We start from the raw sequence: 20,418 nt of genomic DNA, 5'->3' as shown, positions 1-20,418 counted from the left end.
TGGAGGTCAAGGGTCAAGCAGGCTGGAGTGGCTTTTTACTTCCTGATTTAGAGATTTGGGTGCTGTGCATAGCTATTGCCTGACGTTTTCTGTATTCCCAAGACTCTAGTTAGAACAAGAGTTCCTCTCTTGACAGTTCTGTGTCTTCTGATCTTGTAGATACTGGACAATAAGGAAGAAGGATTTAGGATAGAAAAAATAAATTAGACAAGAGATACCCCCATGGAGAACCTGGTGTGGAACATAACCAATGAGAACTATGAGCCAATCAGTATTTATCAGGCACCACACACTTGCTGAGCAATGCACCAGTCATTACCAGTTGGAGAAAAGGAGCTGAGCTCCTTGCTTGCAATCTGGATAAGATTTGATGGACGGGGCCTCTGTCCTTGAGCCTCTGTCCTTGATAAAGGATGCCAGAAAAATGAAAAGCATGCTTGACATTATATGCCACATCTGTGAGCTAGAGCCCGAGAACACCTTCCCGGGTTGTGGTTTCACATGCATCCTGCCTTTTACTGCCACGCACCCTTCGTCATCCCTACTCTTCCCTCATGTGCCTTCACTTCTCCTTCTTCCCCTCTAGAGACAATGTGTGGAATATGCCCTCAAGGCCCGGCCCTTGCGAAGGTACATCCCCAAGAACCAGCACCAGTATAAAGTGTGGTACGTGGTCAACTCTACCTACTTCGAGTATCTGATGTTCGTCCTTATCCTGCTCAACACCATCTGCCTGGCCATGCAGGTCAGTCTATGGGTGGGGGGCTAGCCTAGGGAAAATGCTGGGGAAGGATGTAATAGAAGGAACTGCAAGGCTAGGTCAAGTGGTCATCTGCCTGCAGCTGGGAAAGTCAGAGAGACAGAGAGTGAGAGAAAGACAGGTATCCCTTCTCAGGGATGAGGCTCCTCTGAGACCTTATGGAAGAATCCCTAGGGCCCTGGATTGATAACAGAATAGAGGAGGTGGAGAACCAAGAGAGTAAGCCTGGAGTCATCATCATGAGCTATAGAAGTGGGTTCAGTACTCCTACCTACAAGGAAGTCAGTTTGTGCCAAGGCTCTCAAGTACCAGAAACATCCAGAAGTCATCATGCCCAATCATCAGGAACTCAGATCTCTGCCACCCCAGTTATCAGAGATGGGAGGAAAGGCAAGAGCTTGCAGTGTCTCCAGAGTCCACCTGCCTGCCCAAGGCATGGTGGGCAGCCTTCTGAGGATGCTCTGGGAGGATCCCTGTAGACACGGGGGCTGGACATGTAGACGTGAGAAAGCTGGACAACGGTGATAAAGAGCCAGAGGACTTCAGCCTCATGTTCATGGTCTTCCCCCTTCCCTCCACTTAGCATTATGGCCAGAGCTGCCTCTTCAAAATTGCCATGAATATACTCAACATGCTTTTCACTGGCCTCTTCACAGTGGAGATGATCCTGAAGCTCATTGCCTTCAAACCCAAGGTAGGCCTCTGAGAAAAAGCTGTTTGACAGGATGGGGTGGGTATGCGTCCCCAGGACAGGGGATACGAAGGGAGAACTTGGCAGTCAAGGGCCATCCCTTCTCTGAAGAGTGCTCTAAAATCTACACTGGCCAAGAGGTGAACCAGGCCAACTCCTTGAAACATAACCGTACCTCGCAGTCTTGTCCATGACTACGATGAACAGGAAGTAGATTCCTCCATGAGTGGAGCTGTGGTCTTTGCATGAGCTAAGCCACAATCCTTCTCCTCCCATTTCCCACCACCTGGCAAGCCAAACTTCTCCTGGCCCAGCCCCTCCAGATCTAGGAAGGTCCCTGATAGACCCCTCTCCCTTTCATGTGTCATGCAGAACAATTGATTGTGTGAAGTCCAGGCTGAGCTATGTTTGCTCAGGGCCCAGCACTCCATGCCATGGACACATGCTCAGAGACATTGACGTTGCCCCCTTTGCCCGCCAGCACAGGAAGAGCAGGTGCCTGCAGATTTCCCTACGTCACTTCTTGCAAACAGCACCTCGTCAAAAAGAAGGGGCTAACAGTGTCTGAATGAGGTGGAGCTGACAAAGCTGACTGCCTGTCACTCTTCCTCACCAGCCTTGACCATTGTCCCAGGTGACACCAGAGCAGGCTAGTAGAAGTAGTGCCCACTATAGTCCTTGACCTTCAGAGAAGGCCAGAATCTCTGATACTCACTGGCCTGGGACTGACAGCTACTTCAGAGGCAGCTGTAACACCACCTCAGGAGCTACTGTGACTGCCCCAACGTTTTCTTGGAGAGTGGTGAAAAGGACATGGCTGGAGAATCACACTTAGTTTTCCAAGCTTCCTCTCCCCCTCCTTCACCAGCTTTACCAGATGTAACACAGAACAGCAGAGGGCAAGAAGACAAGTCTCCAGCTATATCATGTTTAATTTTTGACAACAAGTCCAGAAACAACTACACAGTTATTAAGGGAAGGAGCTGGTGTGTTCTCTGCTACATGGAGCTGTTCACAGTGGTGCTTCCTTGGCATGGGCTCTGCTGGGTACTTTTCAGAAAGATAGAGACAACCTTTGGGTCATTTAGAGATAGTCCATACAGTATTCATAAATACTGCTTCTTCCTTTCAACCACAGGACACCTAGGGATCTTGAATACTTTTCAAAGGCTCCTCATGAGCCTCATTTGGTGCAACCATAATAATGGTGTTTCCCTACCTCCAAGAAGGAAATATGTTCTTTGTCATATTTCTTTCCAAGTTCAGACCCATTAAGGGATAGTTTGTGTCCTGGCCTGGAAAAGAGCACCAAGTTGTTGTGGCTACCTTCTATGGGGCCCACAAGCATTGCCACCCACATGTTGCCCTATTCCAGATTCCATGCCTTAGAATGCAGAAGCGTCACCCGTATTATCCTGAGCCAGGCCAGGAGAGCCGGATGGCTGGGCTTCACCCTCAGTTTTCAACCTCTCAGGAAGCTGTCATCACTTCCACCTCATGTCATGAAACACATGGCTTAAATATTTAGTCTTCAATCATCCCACAGTGGACAGATAGGATCCTGGTGTGGGAGGCAATCTGTAGAGCTTGTCATGAACTTTCTGAATCATGTTTCTCTAGCATCAAGCCACATGCCCTGAGAAGCCCATGAGATTGACATCTTCAGGGGCCTTGGCCTGAAACACACATTTGGTATATCCTACATATGAAAAACAAATCAATTCATAAGACATAACCAATTGGGATGGCCTAAACCATAAAGAGTTTCCTATTTTCTTCAATACCTGGTTTTCAATAATGAGAAGACAGGGTAAAATATAAAAAACTTTTCCTGGGTACAGAAGAGAGGTGTCTCACACAGCAAGAGTTGGTCTTTAACTTCAGAGGACAGCAAGGGGGTCTCTTCTGTTAATTCCTCAAAAGGGACCCCTGACAGTGGAGAAGTAAAAACTATTAGTGTGGGTGACCAAAGACAGTTGACTAGTTAATTGAGAAGAAGATGCAGGAGATCCTGGTCCCTCTACACCCTCGTTAACTCTATTCTTCACTGATAAACAGACTAGAAACTGTGCCCTTGAATTTTCAGGCAGAAACCCTCATAACTCTGGTAGAAATATCTGTGTAGAGTTTGCCCAAGAACAATAGAGTAGCTTCTGACAGACCTGGAATACCAATGGCTTCTGGACTTTCATTTTCACCAACTGCTCATGTATAGTACGAGTTCCCTGTGAAAGGATAGTTAGCAAGAATGTAAAAGGTGGATGTGTTAGTCATCCTAGCATTATAATTATAAAATGCCCAGAGCAACTAACATAGTTTTGAAGGTTTGAGTGCAAGATGTTTCCATCAACACATTCCAGGGAGGGTGGTAGGTGGTGGCACGTCATAGCAGGGTTGTGTAGAGGAACAATTCAGTCACATCTGTAACCTGGAATCAGAGCAAGAATGCAGGCTGGAATCCCACAATCCTCAAAGTGCGGGCCCTCAGTGACCTCCCTTCCTTTCCCCTCCTCTCTCCTTTCCCCTTCCTTTTCCCCTTCCTCTTCCTTCCTTCCATCCACTAGGCTCCATTTTCTGAAAGTTCACACCTTCCCCCAGTAGCACCACTGTGGGGAGCAAGCTGTTAACACATGGTCCTTTGCTGAACACTTCGCATTCAAACCACAGCAATTGGCACCACCCATAGCCAGGGCGGTCTCATCTGGAGGTGTCCCTGATTGAGTTTGCCTTGCCATATCCTCTCCATATCTGATTGGTTGATGGGTTGATCTATCAGTTTGGCTCTGTTTCTTTCTTCCATTGTCCCTACAGTGATTGATGCTTGTAATCTTTTCATCCATATCTGTTTTCCTCACTACTCAATGTAAAGTAAGTTTACTCAAGGAAAATCTCTGCCTTGAATCCAACTGCCTAACTCCCTAAATCCATACTTTGTTCATACAAAAATATTCACAGAAATATGAGATGTTAATCTAAACAAGTTTAAAGACCTCTGTCTCTCGGACAACCTGGAGATTCAGAGGTGATCTGTGGGAAAGGATACGTGAATGCCAAAGGAGTTCTGTCCTTAGATGTAGGGAAAACAGGCTAAAGAGACCTGGATGATACTTGGTTCTGCATGAATATGCAGATGCAAGTTGGGGGAAAGGTTTGGTTGAAGTGTTCAAAGGGTAACTAAATAATCGTTTAATTATATGATAGATTATATTTCTATCATGACCTGAAATATGTCAATAATTACAAAAAAATTAAGAAAACTTTTATGATAGGTGCTGAAAAATGTCCAGTGTCTAAAAATAAATATAACAAAAAGAAAAGTAAAAAATTATAACAAGGATTAAAGAGAAACTAATAACTGAAGAGATGAATTCCCAGACTGGAAAACTCTCCATTGATAAAACATTATTTCCTCTCAACTCGATCTATAGATCCAGCACAATCCCAATTAAAATCCTTAACGAACCCTACCCCAGCAAGAAAAGCGGAAGGGAAGGAGCCACACAGCAGACTCCATGGAGTTAGTAGGAGAAGCCTTGGAGTTCAAGGTTTCTGCTCTGGTTGGCAGCTCTGATCTGACTGGAGAGGGCAGAGCAGGGCCTGGTGAGGAGTGGTGTGGCCACAGACATTCCGCTCTCAGCAAGAGGACTGAGTGCCGGATAATGTCGGCACTTAAATGCCTCGGCTTTGCTGTTGTCGAAGGTTCAGCGAGAACAACTAAGTGAAGACTTGAGTCGATGAGCCTGCCAGCACAGGAGGTCTAGGACATCAGGGGTGTCCTAATGAAAGGCCTTTAACCTCTCTGCTTCGTAGGGTTCCCAGTAGGGCTGAAACTCACTTTACCCTCCATGACTAGAGAATCCCTGTGGGAACTGCTGTCTTCTGGAAAGCCCCTGAAGCACTGAGTAGGGGACTTGGGACCAGTGTGTTGATTCCTTAGTAGGGACTAGCCTGGTGTAGGCTCGGGGGATGAGCTGTCCACTAGAGTCTGCTGGAAACACAGCAGCATGAAGTAGTGTCCGCATTGTGCTGACATCATCTGATGGTGAATCAGCTGTGAGGATGAAGACAAGGAATGAAAGAAGGCTCAAAGTTTCCTGCCTCAAAGTTTCGATGCCTGTAGCATCGGTCCCTCAGGGAATGGACCAATGCCACAATTCATTGAAATTGAGGACAGTGGGGAGAAGCCAGCCTGAAGGGGATCTGGAGTGGTATTGGGTTTTTTAAAGCTGTTGAAATCTGGAGCGGGTAGTCTGGGCAAGAGATCTATTTTAAGAGTCAGTACTACATATGGCCCTCCTAAGTAGAAGTTCCAAGAGAGCTATCCCAGAGCCTCCTTGTCCCAGAATGAGCTAACAGGTGCAGCACTGGGAAGAAGGAAGACATAAATGGAGGTCTGGAGGCCAAGAGCCGGGATGGCCCAGACAGGAGATCAAGAAGAACCAGTGTTTCTCAGGCTAAAGTGCTGGGGGAGTGAAGCCAGCCACAGAGAAGAAAGGGAGGATGAACAGAGAGCCTGGAGGCTGCCCTGCTTGTCCAGGGAAGTAGGAGGGGACCCTTGATGTACTAGTCCCCCCTGTGAGTGGTGCAGAGGACTGGATTTCTTCAAAGCCACACTGATCTGGAAAATTCACTTTAAAAAACTTCAGGAGTAAGTAAAAATATTGTCTCTTAAAACTCGTATGGGAACTTAGCCATCATTTTTAGGCTAATGACCTTGAATCATTTCTAGACCAGCAAGCCCCCATTTCATGATAAACATTCTGTAATGTCTTTTTAATTCCCAAACATTCATGCCTATACATAAAATGTCGGAAGGACTGAGTCTCTTAGCCGTAATGTAAGTGGGAAAGGTTGCATATGGTAAAAGATTCAGTCTTCACAAAAGTTGAAGAGCGAAAATGAGACCTTAGAATAAAAACTGAAGTTGCAACAGGCCAGTTTTACTCGTGCACAGTACCTACACTCGTGTCTCTCAGAAGTTCTGTGGCTACATCACTCTTAAGGCCCAGCTGTCCCACACAGCAGGATATTCGGTGTCCCTGTTCCCACCCACTAAATCCAAAAAGCTGGCTTTAGCTTCCAGGACCCACTCTGTAGCTCTACCCAGTTCCACAGTGCCCCCTGGAGGCCAGTGCGTGGGACAAAGCAAGGCAGGACTTCTTACAGCCTCTTAACTGAATTTAGTTGAAATCTGTTCACCCTAGCTACTAAGAATCACAGTGTCTTTCACTGTCAGTGGAATCCATGGGCCCACAGACTCGCCACACATGTCACCTAAAGGAATAGAAATAGAAAAGTGGAGGAGGGAGGGAGGGAGGATACTGGGTGTGACATGCCACTACCCTTCTACTCCTCTGACCTCATTAGGAGAGCCCAGGGACCTGTGGGTGTACAGCCAGCCCCTGCTTGCTTTTTAGCGGCTGATTGGTAAGCAGGCATTCCCCTGATTATTGTTTATTTATGGTGTACCCACGGACACCTGATGTGCACAGTGCCCAGCAGACAGGCACAAATGCGCTCCTCGGGAGGGGCCTCCTCGCCACAGCTCTTGTACTCAGAGATTTGCATATTGTTGCAACATTGTGACAGGTTTCTTTCCTGCATGGTGCTTTTACCATGAATGATAAAAAATAATTATATGACTTACATAAAGCCTTAGTGTGGGAAGGGAAGTATTAGCTATTACATTTAATTATTTAATGTGGGAAAGTATTCACACTGTGTAAAAGCCCAGTGGGAAAGTACACTGTGGTTCCCTGTCTCTGATCCTGCCACTGGAAAAGAAACCGAACACACGAGGAGAGGGATTCCCAAGACCAGAAGGTGCTAAGGCATGAACTCAGCCCACACAGCACAGTGGCCCTGACTGGGTGGCCATAGAACACCGGATCCTCCCGGGCAGGAAGGGCCTTCTATGATGCAGGAGGCACCAGGAAGGACAATAGTGACAGCAACAGTGGGCATTGAGCACTTCCTCAGAGCCAGACCGGGGAGGTACTTCCCATGCATGACGTCGCACAAACCTCACACACCCGCAGAGCCATGCGCAGTTATGATTGCCACGCCCCACGGAAGGAAGCCGGGGCACAGAGAGGCTAGACAGCTTGCTCACAGCTCTCAGGACTCATCTCTGAGAGTGAGAGCGGCCCACCATTTCATTTGCGTCTTATCCCAAAGGTGGTGCAGGGGGCTGAATCCAGTGACCTCTGTTGAATCATACCTGTGAAATCAGCAGATGTGGGGCCTGGAATCAAGGGGTGGTAGTGGGGGTGGGGGCTGAGGAAGGGTATTAGGGAGGAGGGAGCGTGTCCTGACTGGGTTTTGGAAGCTTCCCCAGGGCCCGTTCCATCACACTGTTTAGAGAGTTGTAGCAGGACCAAGCTCTTCCCCTCTCAGAAAGGGCAGCCTGCTCTTCCCTGTCATACCCACCCCCATTGCTGCCGGGGCCTCTTATCCAGGGACTGTAGGGCAATGTGCACTTGACCCTGAAGGTGTTTGCAATGCCTGGCTCCAGGGTTCCAGCCTCCGGCACCCTGCTCTGAGAGGAGTCTTTTGTATCAATCTGTTCATTTCTTCTAATGTGAGTAGGGAGAAGCAGCTATGGGATCCTCCAGTCTACCCAGGCACAACTAAGGAAGAACAAGCTCCTGAAACCCCAAAAGGAGCTTAACCCATAGCCCCCAACTCTCTTGGCTTCAGGGAACAGACTACCAACTTTAGGGGTTAGATTCAGGTCTGTGGACTCCAGCCTTGCATATTTCTATGCTCCTAGTAGCCCTCATTGTGTGTTAATGAGATGAATGAATGAATGCCTTCAGTTTGTTCCAGGGGAAGTCCAGAGCAGAAGGTGTCTATGAAAAGCACGCATTCCCAGGTCTATATTCCTCCATCCATCCTGAGAGTACCACATCACTGTCCCAGTGAGGGCATCTTCAGGGCAAGGACCCAACCCTGGCCTGCTCTTGCCCATTGTCCTACAGTAACCAGCTTTCTGTGGGAAGCTGTCCAGAGCTTCTGAATTAGCAGACCACAGGATAGGCCTGACGGGAAAGCAGAAATCCTCGCTGCCTCTCAGGCTGTAGGCCATGAGCAGCTGTGTGCTCTGTTATGCCTTCTCCACTAGACGCCACTAATCTCCATGATTAGTTATATCTAAGTGGCACCCTAATGTAATACAATTTATATTATCTCTGCTTGGTGTCAGTTAACCATTGATTCCATGATATTCCAAAATATCATCTCTTCACAGACATAATGAGGCTTTGCCACAGTCACTGCTGTTTCTGGCTAGATTCAGCACCTCTCCCCAATTCGCCACCACGTCTTGACTCTACAACCCAGGACCCAGAAAAATCATTCCTTCTAGGAACTAGGTTCAGCCTTCCACTGTGCCTGTCCCCTCCAGACCAACTCACAACCTGCCCTGCTCAGCCGCAGGCCTCACATCTTTCTTCAGACATTTGATTCCCCCAAGCTAGGAACCTCTACTCTCTTGGGACCCCATGTCCTAGATTGGATATAGGCCATCTTTTGCCCCTCTCATTTTAGACCCTGCTCTGCAAGGAGTGTTTGGCCACTCCCTCTGGTTCATGTTGCCTGATGTTTCTTTTCCCTGTCAGAACGGCGTGGTCAGTCCAGAGTTCTGGCACCCATCTTCGGGTACTTCACATCCAGCCCCACTCCCTCCCTCTTCCTCCTCTTTCTCTTCCTTTTTCCCACCTTTCCTTTTTGCATTTTCCCTGTTCTCAGTATCCCTGTTCCCTGCCATCTATGTGTTCTGTGTCTCCCCATCCTCCACAGTCTCCCCTTTTCCCACCTACCGTAAGTGACCTTTTTCATCAACACCATCCTCATCTATTGCTTTTCACAATATTTCACATTATTCCTGGGTGTGTCTGTCATCTCCATCCCATAGCATGGAGTTTTTGTTTGTGTTTTTTTTTTAAACTTTTCACCTCTCTCTGTCGGCAGTCTTACTTCTAATCTCAGCTCAGATCCCCCCTGGCTCTCCTGTGCCTTAGTGGCCTGAGGGGTGGGGCAGTCCTGGGCCAGTGCCCCTGGAGAGACTGAAACTGTATCAGCTTCCATATCAGGTACCAAGAAGGTCCTGGCTTCCTCTTTGCTTCTTTGCTTGGCTTTGCTAGAGCCATATAAGGTAGATGATGAAGGTAGATGGGAAGGAACATAGAAGACCAAAAATAGCAAATAATAGCCAGGACATAATTTTTACCTTAAAATTCCTCAGCATGAGTAACATAATGCTGACATATCAATAAAAGTATGTACAGAGTTTTTGTGGCTTCTCATGTACACCACCTGTTGAGAAGTTTGTGCTCCTGACGGAGGAGGTTTCTGGTCTGGGCAGAGGAGAAACAGAATCCAGAATTCTGCAAAGGTGTGTACCTACAACCTCTTCTGCAGTGATCTTACTCTCTGTGTCAGAGACAGAGGCCCACCTAACAGCCCAGCACTCTTCCCATCCAGCCTTCTAGCACAAGGAAGACCCATATCTCCTCTGGTTTGAATAGTTGCTTTTTAACAACTTCACAGTGAGCTATCTGTGTAAAATTAAGCCATAACAACCTGCATGCTGTCACAGTGTCAACAGTGGCAGCCAGACTGCACTCAAGAGCGTCTCAAGACTAGTGACCAGATGGTGAGCAGGAAGGGCCTTGACGAGCCCAGAACCTTCAGCTTCCTCCCTCCTCTTCTGCATACTTTGCTTCTTGATGCCTGGTTTCAATTTTCCCTTTGCTCAGTCCCACAAGAAAGCTGAGCTTGTAGATGCTGCTTAACAATGAGGCAGGCAAGTTGACTCTAGCTAATGATGACCATAGCTAATGTGAATTGTGAGCTCCCTCCAGAGGGAAACAGGTACAGGACGTTTAAGTGATTTATTCACTCTTAATGCTATGGTTGGGATCTTGACTGTTGAGATACAGTTGGACATTTAGAAGTAGAGGCCTAGTGGAAGGTAGGTCCTTGAAGGAGTGTCTTTGAAGTGTAGAGACCTTTCCTCTTTTCCTTTGCTTTACCAATGTCTTACTCATGGTTTCTATTGACATGAAGAGACACCATGACTATGGCAACTCTTACAAAGGAAAACATTTAATTGGGTGGCTGGCTTACAGTTTCAGAGGTTCAGTCCATTATCATCATGGTGGAACATGCAGGCAGACATGGTGCTGGAGAAGTAGCTGAGAGTCCTACATCTTGCAGACAACAGGAAGTAGTCTGAGTATCACACTGAGCAAAGCTTGAGCATATGAGACCTCAAAGTCTGCCTCCACGGTGACACATTTCCTTCAACAAGTCCACACCTACTCCAACAAAGCCACAACCCCCAATAGTGCCACTCCCTTTGGGGACCATATTTTTTCAAACCTCCACAACCACCATCAATGAACAGACCTATTCTACCACTGTGAGCTGCCTCACCAGAGACCCAAAGCAGCAGAAACAATGCCATGAACTAAAACCATGAGCCAAAATCAACTTTCTCTCTTACCTATCCCCACATGTATTTTGTCATGATAATTAAAAAACTCACACACACAGCTACCTAGCTAGTAAGTGGCAGAATAGGATTTAAACCCACTGTCTCCAGAGATCATACTGTCACTACCACTGCTTCTGTCAAAATGGTAGGTCTCCCGTGACATCGCTGAATAGAGATATAGCTAATCCAAAAGAGAAGAGAATCCAAAATCCTTGTGCATATGAAATGTATTATAGCATGAAGCTTTTGTAAAAAGCTTAGAGGACCTATTTATTTTTCCTTCCTGAAAATGATTTGCTGAAGCATATGTCAATTAGCTGGCCATTACTCAGCAGCTTCGCCCAGTGGGAGGAGGTTAAACAGCGATGATAATCAGACTCTGGCACTGGGGTCCATGCCAACCTTCCTTAGCTAGGCCAGAGGGGAAACCCCTGTTCTGACTTCATCTTAAGAGGCCAGTAATTTGAAAGGGGAGGCCACTCAGCATGTGGGATGTTGCAGGTAGCAAGAGAAGTCTTCTAATTGTACAAGTGTCATCTTCTATGTATGCACCACCTTCACTGGCTCTGAGGAGTTGGGCACTCAGAGGTTTGGTTTGCCACTTCTAAGAGAGCCAGCACAATGCTCTCTAGCCCTGATGCTCCAACTATACGAACCCGCTCACCAGAAAAAAAGGTTGGTGGCAAGTATAAGCTGGCCCTAGTCAATGGATTCTATAAAAGAAAAGGTCTGTGATTTCCCCCACCTTCCTCTGTTATATCTCCAAGCCCCAATTACTCATGGGAAAATGAAAGGTGGGGGGAGTAGGTGCATGTGCATGCATGTGTGTGCATATGAAAGAAAACACCTGACTCTTACATGCCAGAGCATATAGAAGAAACCTTCTTCCAGGCCCCTCATCGAAGGACTTGGCCAGGTATCTCCCTTGGACAGCCTATTTATTACCAAATTGGGGGACATGGGCTTTGTTTCTGGAACTGGTGTGGGGCAAGTAGGAGGTCATGGTTCTTGAAACAGTTGGAAGAAGAAACCAACCAAGGGAATGGAGACCCGGAAGCTGGGTCTGAAGACATCTTTAAGATCCTGCTGGGAGGACTAACAGGCCAAGGGACAGAGGGATGGGAAGGTGGGTCTATAGGTCGTGGTGAAAAGCTGTCTCTTAAAGGGATTCTCCACTCTTGGAGTTGCTCTGGCCCCTCTGCATTCCAGCTGTGCATGTGTCTGCCAATACTGGGTCCACCGGAGCCTTTGGCAACAAGGGAACTAGTTGGTTTCTGCACCCAGTGGTTTCCTCAAGGTAATTTGCCAGAGGACAGAGAAGCCAAGCAAAGGCCCCAGTAACACAGCCTGGGACAGGCAACCAGGAGGTGTGATTAATCCCAACAGGCCTAGCCAGCCAGTCCAGTGATATGCAGCTATGGCTGGGGGAAGGTGACGATGGAGGGTCGTTTCTTACTCTCTGCCTATAAAAAATAAATCCAAAAGAAGGGGTGAGCAGAGATGCACAGCTGGAGGCTGACAGAGTCCCTTTAAAGCTCAGCCCTTCCCCCTGGTACGCACTAGCAGATAACAGTGTGTGGATCGGCTTTTCCCCCATGTAGCCCACTCTTCACCTTCTTCCTTCTCCGCTCTTCTCCCTCAGAGGAATCGCAGACATGGCCAATCCACCCGTTTGTTTCAGGTCTTCGGTGGATGGAGGGACTCCAGCTCCACTGCCTCACGTGAAACCCAAGACTCCCGCCCTCCTCTCTCCTCCTGCTCCGTACCCCAATAACGTTTACTTGCCACGTTTTCTAGGTTGGTGCTAGACATCCTGCGGTGTCACTTTGGGCCCTGTTTCTCTCCCTTCTCTTCTCTGACTTCTCCTCCATATTCCTTCTGAAATAGCTCTATTCCCAAACAAACAACTCACATTTAGAGAGAGACTCCAGCATGTTCCAAGCTCCAGCTTTAAAGCACACACATATGTAGGATCCATTTGAGAGATTCACTCCTACCCTCCCTCCCCCAAATTAGTGCCCCCTTTCTACCCTGAGTGGTGTGTAAGAACCTGGGAGTGCACTGGTTGTTTCCTGCTTAGAGCATTGACTTAACTGGAAGAGAGGAGTTCCTGCCTGAGATATTCAGGGCCTTGCTCCAAGAAGCCAGCAAAAGAGCCCTGGCACAGGCTGACCCTCATCTGACCTGTGACCCAGACAACCTCAGCCCCAGTCTGGCTGCCCCAAGCCTCCTGGGGCAGCATAGGTTTTCTTTGGGCAGAAATGCCTGGGAACGTAGAGTCCCCTTTCCCTGGGGCCTGACCTCCTCTTCTAAGAATAATAGCCTGAGGACAGCTTGTCTGGTAGTTTACTCTAGAAGGAGATGGCTGGGAAGCGAGGCAGTTTCGGGAGCTAGACAAAGGGAGGAAGATGGAAGAAATAGGCTCAGCTCTTCTGAGTAAAAAATGTGAAAGAGAGCTGGCAGCCTTTGAGACCAAAGAGCTGAGACCCTCTCTGAGCACTCTTCCTGCTTCCAAAGTCTCTTGCCAACCTGCAGACATCCATCTCCAGAGAGGTCCAGACATGGAAGCAGTGGCCCTGGGCCGGCTGAGTAAACACAGGCAGTGCTAATTGCCCCCATTGGAGAGCATTGTCTGGGAAACAAAAGGAGCAAATGTCATTTTTGTAAGAAAACAGGTCTCCTTGGTCCCAGGTTCTCTACATTCTGCCAAGGGGCACATGTCTGTCCTGCTATTGGGGTTTCCTGGGCTGTGGCTCTGGGCTCTGTAGGGTCTTGGGACATGGCCCTTTAAGCTGGCACTCCTGCCACAGAGGCAATAATCGAGACCTGAAAATGCTGCTTGCTCTTTGGAAGGCAGCTGCCTACCCAGAAGTCCCCAGCCCTCTGGGCATTCTGGATTCCTGGCCACACAGTTGTCTGTGTACCTCAAAAAGTCTTCCGTGGACGTCCATCTCTTCCCCCTTGTGAGTACATGGAAAACCAATGAAACCCTGTATACAGGCAACAGTAGTAAAGTTGGGACCCTGGTCTTTCCCTTTTGAGCCTAACTCTCTTCCACAAAGCTCTATTAGCTTTATTCCCTTTCTAGGAAGGCAGTAGCTCCACCCATCAACCAATCCCACCTCCACCAACCTGGCCCAGGGCAGTCCTTTATAACGCCCATCACTTTTGGTAGCATTTTCATTTTACTGAGACTTTGTACCATGGAGCCTGGGATGGTACTTAAGAGATGCCCCTGAGGACACTGTCTAGAAAGGCCTCCTAGACCAGGAGACCTGTCTATCCATTAAGAAAGATTCTACAAGGCAAATTTGGCCTGGGACGAAAGGGCATGTCCAGTGCAGGAAAGAGAGGCTAAACCCCATTCCGTCTACACAGAGTCCAGCTTACTGTGGACACCGTTGGAGTGATCTGGTCCTTTGGTTGTCTCTGAACTTGCATTCCAGTCCTGTCAACCACAAGACATCAGCCACTGACTTCCCTCCCTCCTGATAGGTCCTTTACTAATGCTGTATGCTCTATACTGCATATTAACTATAATACTATAGGAGATGATACACGAACAGTAGAATACAGCCACACCCAGCACTGCTGTGTCTTCCTAACACTTGTCCCTATATCCATGGCCACTTCTGCCCTGAGGAAATCGAAGGGTCCTCTGTGGAGGCGGTAGAGAGAATGCGGATCATGTGACCCATGAATGGCAGGACAGGAGGGCTGAACTGAATGCCTCTCTGCTGCTCCTAACCCAGCCCAGCTCCTGGCGAGACGCTGACGTGTCAAACTCCCAACAGCAACACTCAGATGCCTGGACAGTGATTCTAATGGTGATGTTGCTCTGTTCTTGTCTGTCTAATATTCCTTTTTAATCCCCATCCTGCCTGCCCCTCCCTCATGTAGGGTTACTTTAGTGATCCCTGGAATGTTTTTGACTTCCTCATCGTGATTGGGAGCATAATTGATGTCGTTCTCAGTGAAACTAATGTGAGTACCGCTCTGCCCGCCCCAGGGACCCCAGTCCTTCCTTCCACCTCTTCTGCCTCTCCACTCCTCTCTCTCTCTCTCACACTCTTTGTTTACCTCTTTTTATGTTTTTTTAATTTCTGATTTTACCCACCTCCAGTCATGCTTTTTATTGAGAACCTGCCGTCGTCTTGTGGGGGGAAAAAAAGCAGAAAGCTGTTCTCCTTTTTTTCCCACTTGTCCTGGCTACGCTGGGCCCAAGGGCGCAGAGCTGAGCGGAGGGAACAGGCTGCACGCCGGTGGGGCCAGCACTGGCTGCCTGCCTTCCGGGTGGCGGCGGCCCACCCGCCTCAGAACTAACCTAGCTTTTGTCAGGCCTCCCTCTCGATCCTGCGAAAACCAGGTTGCCCAGGTTTGAGCCGCCAGAACTGTAGAGTGGTAAGAGTATTTAATATACCCACGTAACCTCTTTCTTTTCTCATTTTTTTCTCTTCTCTCCTTTCTTTCATGCCTCTTTTTTTTTTCATTTCCCTCCCTTTGTTTTTTTTTCTCCTCTTTTGTTGGTTTTTCCCCTTCTCTCTTTCCTGGCTTTTCTGCCCCATGCAGCACTATTTCTGTGATGCATGGAATACATTTGATGCCTTGATTGTTGTGGGTAGCATTGTTGATATAGCAATCACCGAGGTACACGTAAGTACATGGTGTCTGTGACCCAGCTGACCCCGCCTGCTCTAACATCCATTTGTTTCTCCCTGCTTTATTTTTGCCTATCATTTTTATTTTCTGTGCCCCACCTCCTTATTTTTATTTCATTTTTTAAAATTTGTTTAAATTGGTTCCATTTTTTTTTCTTATTGCTTTGTTTGGAGATTTCTTTTTAATTTTTTTTTAATCTTTGGAACTGCACTAAGACATCCTTTTTTATGTGTTGGTTGCCGCATCTTTTTCTCTCTCCCTTTATAATCAGCCTGGCATGACTCACACTGTATAGGAGGGTGCAGCTATGTGAATTATGGAGTGAGAAAATGAAGGGTTCTTTACAAGTTCTGGGCAACCAATGGAGCTGGGACCCAAACCTTTCCTAACCCAAAACTTCACCTCCAAATACTGCCTCTCCTCCTGTTGGCTTTCCATCCCCATGACATCCTAAAAAGTTGTGCCCTCAGAGCAGAACACCCAGAGTTGAGGCTAGGAATTTGCCTGCATTGTCAGCCATGGCCTACCCTCTCCCAAAAACTACTTGATTGTCTTCACATTGAACAAACTCTGTCTGCTTTGACTAAACATCAGTATCACATGCCCGGCACTTTGAGAGACAGAAGTACTGATGGTATCTGAGATTTGCTTGTCCTCCCTCTCTAGAAACAGTAAAAAGCCTGGTGGCTGGGCAGTTTACTGAGCTTTCTGAGTGGGTTTTGTCTTCCCATTGCCATGGAAACAGGGTCCATGTAAGAGCCTCATATCCATGAACTCATCATAGAGAGTGGACTGTGAACCTGCCTGCTCTCTCTCTCCCCTTGCCCTTCATAACCTGCCCCTGGCTCCCTGGCCTCAGGCAGGCCCCACAGCCACGGCCTTGTTGCCCTCTCCTCCCCAGAGCTGCCTCCTTCTATACAGTTCTTGCACATGTCTTCTTGTTACCTGGCATGTTTGAGTATCCTCTCTTTATCTATAAGCAAGTCTTCTTGCTGTTAGTCCTTAACACGTACTATTTAGTTTTTGTCATTATTTTTCCATAAGTAAGAGACTTGATAATGTTTGCATAAACCTTTGGTGGATAGAAACCATTGAATAACAGCACAGAGCACCTGATTTGGGGACTTGATCTTAGGTGTTTGGAATTCTCTTGCTGTCCTCCACACATCCCACTACCTTCCATGCAGCCTGGCCCATTCCCAAAACACTGACCTGACGTGTTCTTTCACTGGTTTGATTCTCCTTGGGGTAGCCACTGGGTTTGGGAAGAAGGAGCTTCCATTCTCCATACATTCCTTCTTTTGTCCCCTTTCCTGTACCCTTGCTTAGCCTATAGCTCCAACCTCAGTTGCCCCTCTGTCTCTGAGAACTTGAGTTTGTCTTTGTCTCAGTGTGTGTGTGTGTGTGTGTGTGTGTGTGTGTGTGTGTGTGTGTGTGTGTGTGTGCACATATGCATGCATGTAAACCCTTAGGCTTGACTCCTTCCAGTAAACCCTCAGATAATTAAAAACAAAATCAGTCTTCCACAACTGCTGCTAACTTCCTTTCTGTGTAGACTCCCAGCATGCAGTCTGGGAACCCTAAGTTATATTCCTGTTGTTATTTAAGTCTCAGACTCTGCTTAGCACCGATGACATGCACTGTGCTGCCCTGAGGGTCCTGCGGGGAGAGCAGTAAAAAGGAAGACTGAGGCATGGGCTCCGCCATCCTTCTGTAGATAGTAGTGCAGACTGGTGCAGGAACCAATGCAGAGCTCTGCAGTGGAAAACACAAGGAAGGACAGCCGACGGCTTCCCATGATGGCAGAAGACCCATTGCAGCCCCAGGAGTTCCTCTTGGTTCTTGTACTGCTGGCAAAAGCCATAGCTCTCGTTCTGCCATAACATCTCTATTTCCGTTTTCAGTGAAAACAATGACAAAGCAAATATACAGTTCCCTATATAAAATCCGTGTGTACAGATGTTTGCTCATGTAACAGCACCTATTTAAAAGCCCTATGTCAACTGTAAAGCTCTATGAAGTAAAATCTACAGCATCCAAGCAAGTCACATCAAAACCCCTGCCTCTAACTAGACCATCTCCTTGGTATGCCCATAACTTAGAGCTCACGCACATCAGTAGTGCCCCTTTGTCCAGCTGTTGTTAATGTGACTCATGGAGGTGACCAGCAGATGCAGCCGTCAGAGAAAGTGCAGGCCATCAGCAGCCACGTGACCAGAGCTGTTTCCCAGTACCACGCTAAGCCCCTACTCGGCCATGTAAGGCTGTCTTAGAGCCATGCCTCGGCCCTACACCCTAGTGCATCACCCTGTCTGAATCTGCCCTTTTCTTCTTTTGTGAACCCAGTCAAAGTGTGGCATTACTCCACTTTGGTAGAGCCTTGAGTCTTCTCCAGTCCTGGTTTATGAAATCACACTTTCTAGAAGTGTTTCATGATTGTCCATGGAAGTTCTGATAGCACCCCCCCCCCCAGAGTGCTCCTTGATATCCCAAATGGGAATCAGTTTGAGGATGTGGCCAACAGCCTCTCTGCGTACTTTTTCGTGATGCCTCAGAAAGGGTTTTAAACTATAGAAAGTGCTAGAAGACCTCATTTCTTATATTATGGGTGTGGAGAACCATTGTCAAATTGTACATTCGGAAGCCATGATTATGTTTCCAGCCTAGCCCCCAGGAACCAGGTGCCTTAGAGCAATTAGCCCAGGTCCCTAGGCCTCAATTAATTTTAAATGTGGTGGGAGTTGGATGGGGAGGGCTGAGAGTCTCTTGTAGCTCCTGGCCTCTGTAATTCCAGTATGGTGAGATAAGAGTTCCTTGTTGCTTTCTTAGGGTTCCCAGATCCTCAGTGTACTCAACTCTATCTGGACTCTGGTGTGGCTCATGTGAGGACTATGCAGAGACAGGGACAAGACCACCCCCAGGGAGAGCTGCAGACACTGGAATAGTATCAGGGGAAGAACACCAACCCTCGGGGGATTCTAGGCAAGTTAAGGGGAAGCAATCCAGAAGTTACTAGATACAATGTATTGGGCCACAGAAATGACCAGAGCAAGAAAATAAACTAAGGATTGATGTCATTTTCTGTGATCTTGGCTGGTTAGGAGGAAAAGGAAAAAGGGACAACATGAGATCTAGTCCTTGGCATGTCAGTCATCAGGACCACTACAAGACTCATGATTGAATCAAGACCTCAGGGACCCCCTGCACATGTGAAATCTAGGCACAAACAAGGCAAGCAATCTGTCCAAAGTCTTCTAGCTAACTAGTGACAAGTCTATGATTCAAGCCATTCCTATCAATCAACTCTTACACTCCCACAGAGCTGCGGCCATGTATTGAGATGACATCAGCATAGCATCACTGAAAGTAGGGATTGGTGGCTTCTGCCATTCATGGGCCCTCATCTGATACTCTCTGCAACCGACCTATACAGACCTGCTTTCCACCTTCCCTGTGCCGATGCTTAGCCAAAGGATGCTGGATACTCCTGGAATGCTCACACAGAGCGTTGTGTGGGGACCTCACAGGGGCAGAAGCAGGAGAGAGACTCTAGGGAGAACAGGCATGGAGATGGAATGCACATCATATCCATTGGCCAAATCAACAGGAACAAGAGACGAAGAAAGCGAACAGGAGGAGAAGGACAGGGTTGGGGTCAGTTTCAGGAAAGGGTAGGTTATGGTGCTAGCTCCAAGTCTTCCTCACTGCCCTCCCTGGTGCTGCCTTTCGCCCTCAGCATCTCCCCACCACAGACCCACAGGCCCAACTTCCAGTTATCAATTGTTCCTTCCTGGATCCCCGAGAATGAAGCCTGTCAGCTCCTTCCCTGGCTCCAGTTCCTTCCTACAATGGAGAAAAGGCTGGGCATGGAGACTGCTGTCTACTATGTGTCCACCCCCACAGATATGAGGAACTCAAAAAGTAGCGAACAAAACAGACATGACCATAGGCTTAAAGTGCTTAGCTTGGGGCATCACAGATCCAGTGTCAGTGATTCCAGGCCCCCTATAGAGCACAGCAGGGGTTTTTCACTTGCAGCTAGGAAGGTACTGAAGACCTGGATGATCACATGAGGTTGTCTAGGGATCACCATCTGGCCTGCCTAGGCTTCTTCCCACACAGAACTTAGTCCGTGAATGCGTCCTGACTCTGTTGTGAATGCTTGTTTCTGAGACTATGTGAGCAGAGTGTGTGTGGGATGCTAGGGAGACACTATTCTAGCCAAACAAAAGCTTTCTGGGTAGTATGGCCTTAAGGCTCAAGAAAAAGTTGCCCCAGAGTTCCTTAGCTTTTTTTTTTTTTTTTTTTTTTTTACAAAGTTGTCATTACCTGGGCTGGGGAGCCTAAGACAGAGATCTCAGAGAGCCCTCATCCCCAAGCTGCTCTGAAATCTTATCTCCTGCTGTGAAGACTTGACCTAAGGACTATCAAGCTAGGGCATGATATTAAATATTATGATCAATCCACGTGAGTCTATTAAATGGGTAACAGAATTTATTAACATATAAATTGAGGAAATACACTCACGATTACGGAACGGAGTAGACAGCGATTACGGAACGGAGTAGACAGCAATTACAGAACGGAGTAGACAGCAGAAGTCGTCCTCTGATCTGACAGGAGCGAATCCACCTCTCAAGCAGGAGCGGGGAGCAGGGAGAAGGGGCCATGTGACTCTTCTCCAACCCCTTATAAGAGGTCCTGTACACCAGCAGGAAGTACCGCCTTCTTTGGGCTATATAGCTCAGGGCCATGGGCAGAGCAAATACCACTACAATTAAAACAATAAAATACCAGAGAAGTAATCAG

General features: G+C 47.7%; 1 protein-coding gene and 1 long non-coding RNA gene across 2 annotated transcripts in view; one reads left to right on the top strand and one right to left on the bottom strand.

The window, feature by feature from the left end:
* The window catches only part of Cacna1c (calcium voltage-gated channel subunit alpha1 C), a 558,454-nt gene that overhangs the window by 487,399 nt on the left and 50,637 nt on the right, over window positions 1–20,418 (top strand). Inside the window, exons 28-30 of the mRNA XM_052721999.1 lie at window positions 587–745; window positions 1,344–1,454; window positions 15,520–15,603. Of these exons, the coding sequence (XP_052577959.1) occupies window positions 587–745; window positions 1,344–1,454; window positions 15,520–15,603 (354 nt within the window). The remainder of the gene's footprint in view (window positions 1–586; window positions 746–1,343; window positions 1,455–15,519; window positions 15,604–20,418) is intronic.
* LOC128100017 (uncharacterized) overlaps window positions 17,003–20,418 on the bottom strand; it is a 34,497-nt gene continuing 31,081 nt past the window's right edge. The window contains exon 6 of the long non-coding RNA XR_008214643.1: window positions 17,003–20,380. This is a non-coding gene — a long non-coding RNA (uncharacterized LOC128100017). The remainder of the gene's footprint in view (window positions 20,381–20,418) is intronic.

Source organism: Peromyscus californicus, unplaced genomic scaffold, assembly GCF_007827085.1.
Source record: "Peromyscus californicus insignis strain IS unplaced genomic scaffold, ASM782708v3 Scaffold_6__1_contigs__length_162567912, whole genome shotgun sequence".
NCBI lineage: Eukaryota > Metazoa > Chordata > Mammalia > Rodentia > Cricetidae > Peromyscus > Peromyscus californicus.
This window is presented reverse-complemented; position numbering and strand designations above follow the sequence as displayed.